Source organism: Entamoeba nuttalli, assembly GCF_000257125.1.
Source record: "Entamoeba nuttalli P19 unplaced genomic scaffold asmbl_2270, whole genome shotgun sequence".
Lineage (NCBI taxonomy): Eukaryota > Evosea > Mastigamoebida > Endamoebidae > Entamoeba > Entamoeba nuttalli.
Genome location: NW_008575194.1, coordinates 1 through 3,210, shown reverse-complemented (window position 1 = coordinate 3,210; position 3,210 = coordinate 1). Strand labels below are relative to the sequence as shown.

Genomic DNA, 3,210 nt, shown 5'->3' with positions numbered 1-3,210 from the left:
TTTTACGATAAAAACGTCAAAAAGAAAAGCAAAAACAAGAAGAAATGATGAATAAACTTAAAAATACTAAAACTCATTAATAATACATTGAATGACTGAACTTGATTTAGTGTTTTTATGTGATACCACAGGATCTATGGGTTCATATCTTAATGCTGCACAACAAAGTATTGAGAAAATAATAAATACAATTATACAATCAGAGAAATGTGATGTTAGATTTGCACTTGTTGAATATAAAGATCATCCACCACAAGACAATTCTTTTGCATTTAGACTCACAGACTTTACTGATTCTATGAAATGTATTAAAGAAGCCGTTAATAAGATGGATGCAAATGGAGGAGGAGATACACCAGAGTCTGTTTGTTGTGCAATGCACTGTGCAAGTAATTTAAAATATCGAGAAAAAGCAGCAAAGGTGATAGTTTGGATTGGTGATGCACCACCTCATGGGTTTATTAGGGAAGGAGATGGATTTCCTAAAGGATGTCCATGTGGATGTGATTTACTTAAAGAAGTACGAGAGTGTATGAACAAAGATATTGTCATATATTGTGTAGGTGCTGAGCCATTAACAAGTGAATATTTAAGAACGTTGATGCGAGCAGTAGCACAATTGACAGGAGGACAATATGCAGCATTAGCATCAGCTAATGTTCTTGGTGAATTAATTACTAATGGAGCTATTGAAGAGATTCAAATGAAAGGAGTTATTAATCACATCAAAGAAGTACTTGAAAAAGACCCATCATTTAAAGCATTACCTCCAAATGAAAAACAACAAAGAGCAAAAGAAGAAATAGAAAAACAAACTAAAAACACAGAAATAGAAGGCATAGAAATTGAAACAATATTTAAACATGAACTTGCACCAATTCCACAAATATTTTTAATTGCTGAAACGTTAAAAGATTTAAAAGATAAAATGTATGAAATGCCTGATATTCAAGTTGAATTTAAAGATGGATTGTTTACAACACAGAATAGATTTATGAGAAGAATGGTAAGATATGCAGCAGTACCTATGGGGTGTGCGGGGGTGTGTTTTGAAGCAGCACATCCGTGTTGTTGTGAAAAAGCAAGGGGAGTTGAAACAGAAGAATTAGTTAAAGAAAAAGAAAGAGGGGAAATAGAAGAAAGGATAACAACACAAGAAATAAGAAAAAAGAAAGAAAGAGTTACAAAAGAACAAAGTGAGCGTATGAAGCAACGAATAAACAATTGGTATAAATAAGTGAGGAATTAAAATAAGATAAAAGAAAAGTTTTGGTTAAATTTTGAAGAAATAAAAAAGAGAAGGAAAGAGAAGAAATAAAATGAAGAAACAGAAAATGAAAAGAAGAACTAAAAATAAACAAATAAATGAGTGAACTTAGTAAATATCCAACAGGTTCTCTCTCAATTAAATTCTTTTCACAAGTAACAGAAAAAAGAGTATTAGTTAAGAGAGTTAGATTAATAGCAAATAAAGATTTACAAATGTGCATTTCAAAAGATTTTGTTGCACTTCTTACAAGTGGAACATATGAATTAATTGAAGTATGGGAATGGCCAAGTATTACAGAAATTTCATGTACAGAAAATGCAGATGAATTTATTGTTAAAGTTAATGGAAAAAAACAAAAATTAATATCAACTGCAAGAAGTTATGTTATTTGTATACTTCAAGAATATAAATATAAAGTTAAACCAACGAATTATATGTCATTTTCAGCCGAAAAAATATATAATAATGGGAAAATTAAAGAAGTTAATATTCAAATACGACCATATGGAATAGTTGAAGTAGCAACAAGTCAAGGAAAAAAAGAAAAAGTAATAATGTTTTGTGATATTAAAGAAATATGTTTATGTACTGATTCACAAGGAGTTGCAATTATTAAAGAAGGAAATGAAAGAATTGTATATTCATTTAATGATAGAGGAATGGCAGCAAGTGAAATTGTTAAGAAATGTGATGGAGTTGGAATTAAAATGACAATTAACTCAGATTTAACAATGGAAGAAGTATTTAATGGGTCAAATATTAAAAAGGCAGAAGAAGAAGAAGGAGGGTCATTAGTAGAAATCAAAGCTAATCATGGAATTGGAAAAAGAGAAAAAATCATATGTTTTACAGAAATGTGGTTTGTTGAAAGAGAAGCAAGTAATTATACAGTAACATTTGCAAAACCACTTAATGAAATAATCCATATATTAAGAGGACAAGATGCAATGGAAATTATTATTACATTTAGTGATGGATTACAAAAACACTTTTTTACAACACAAAGAGAACAATTTATTGCATCATTATTTGATTGTGCAATTGCAGCTAAAGCTGATCCTATTATTTCAGATATTCCAAGATTTGGGTCATTAATAATTGAAAGAATGACAATAGCAGAAAGTGGACAAATAGAAACATCTATATTAAAGAATTTAGCTAATTTTGATGGAAGTAAAATAGTTGATTTAGAAGCAAAAGAATTATTTATGGTATTTGTATTTTTATTAAATAATAATACAAGTATTAATGGACCACAAATTGCAGATTCAGGAAGATCTAAATTAATTGGACAAGCACTAGAAAAAATGATAGTATATGGGAAAGCAGGAGAAGGATTTTTACAATGTGTTTATAGATTATTATCAACAAGAATGGGATATGAAACATTTGTACAAAATAAAAATATAATGGAAAAATTAGTTGAAATTATTGGAAAAGCATTAGAAAGTGTTAAACCAATTATATTATTTTGGGGATTAAGAATTTGTGGATTAATGTTATGTTCTACAGCAGAAGAAAATACAGAGAAAAAAGGGAAATTAGCAGTAATGAAATTAGGATTACATGAAAAAATATTTAATACACTTAAAGAAAATATTAAAAAAGGAAGTCCATTTGTAATTTATGGATGTGTTACAACACTTAAATATATTGTTTGTGAACCATATTCTAATACTACCGAATTTAATATGTTTAATCAAACAATGAGTTTAATTGGAAGTTTAGGAAGAGATTTATTTATGCTTTTTCAATCGCCATGTATTTCTATTCCACATATTGCAGGACAAATGTTACAAACACTTGTAGAAGAAACAGATATGGAAGAAAAAATTAAAGAATTACAAGACTATGCATTATTAGAAGGAATTACATTACAATATTTCTATACTGCATGTTTTTCTAAACCAAAAACTACAACACAATTACTTCAAAAACAT

At 28.5% G+C, this 3,210-nt stretch overlaps 2 protein-coding genes across 2 annotated transcripts; both read left to right on the top strand.

Moving 5' to 3' along the window:
- Nucleotides 1-91: 91 nt before the first annotated feature.
- On the top strand, nucleotides 92-1,237 carry ENU1_016570 (elongation factor-2 kinase, putative; the record flags this gene model as incomplete). The annotated part of the gene is made up of 1 exon (XM_008856862.1): nucleotides 92-1,237. One exon carries the CDS (start codon nucleotides 92-94, stop codon nucleotides 1,235-1,237), a length of 1,146 nt encoding a protein of 381 aa, XP_008855084.1.
- Nucleotides 1,238-1,365: 128 nt separating this feature from the next.
- Nucleotides 1,366-3,166, top strand: ENU1_016560 (hypothetical protein; the record flags this gene model as incomplete). Its single annotated transcript, XM_008856861.1, has 1 exon — nucleotides 1,366-3,166. A coding segment is annotated over one exon (1,801 nt), but the record flags the coding sequence as incomplete, so codon positions are not given.
- Nucleotides 3,167-3,210: the final 44 nt, after the last annotated feature.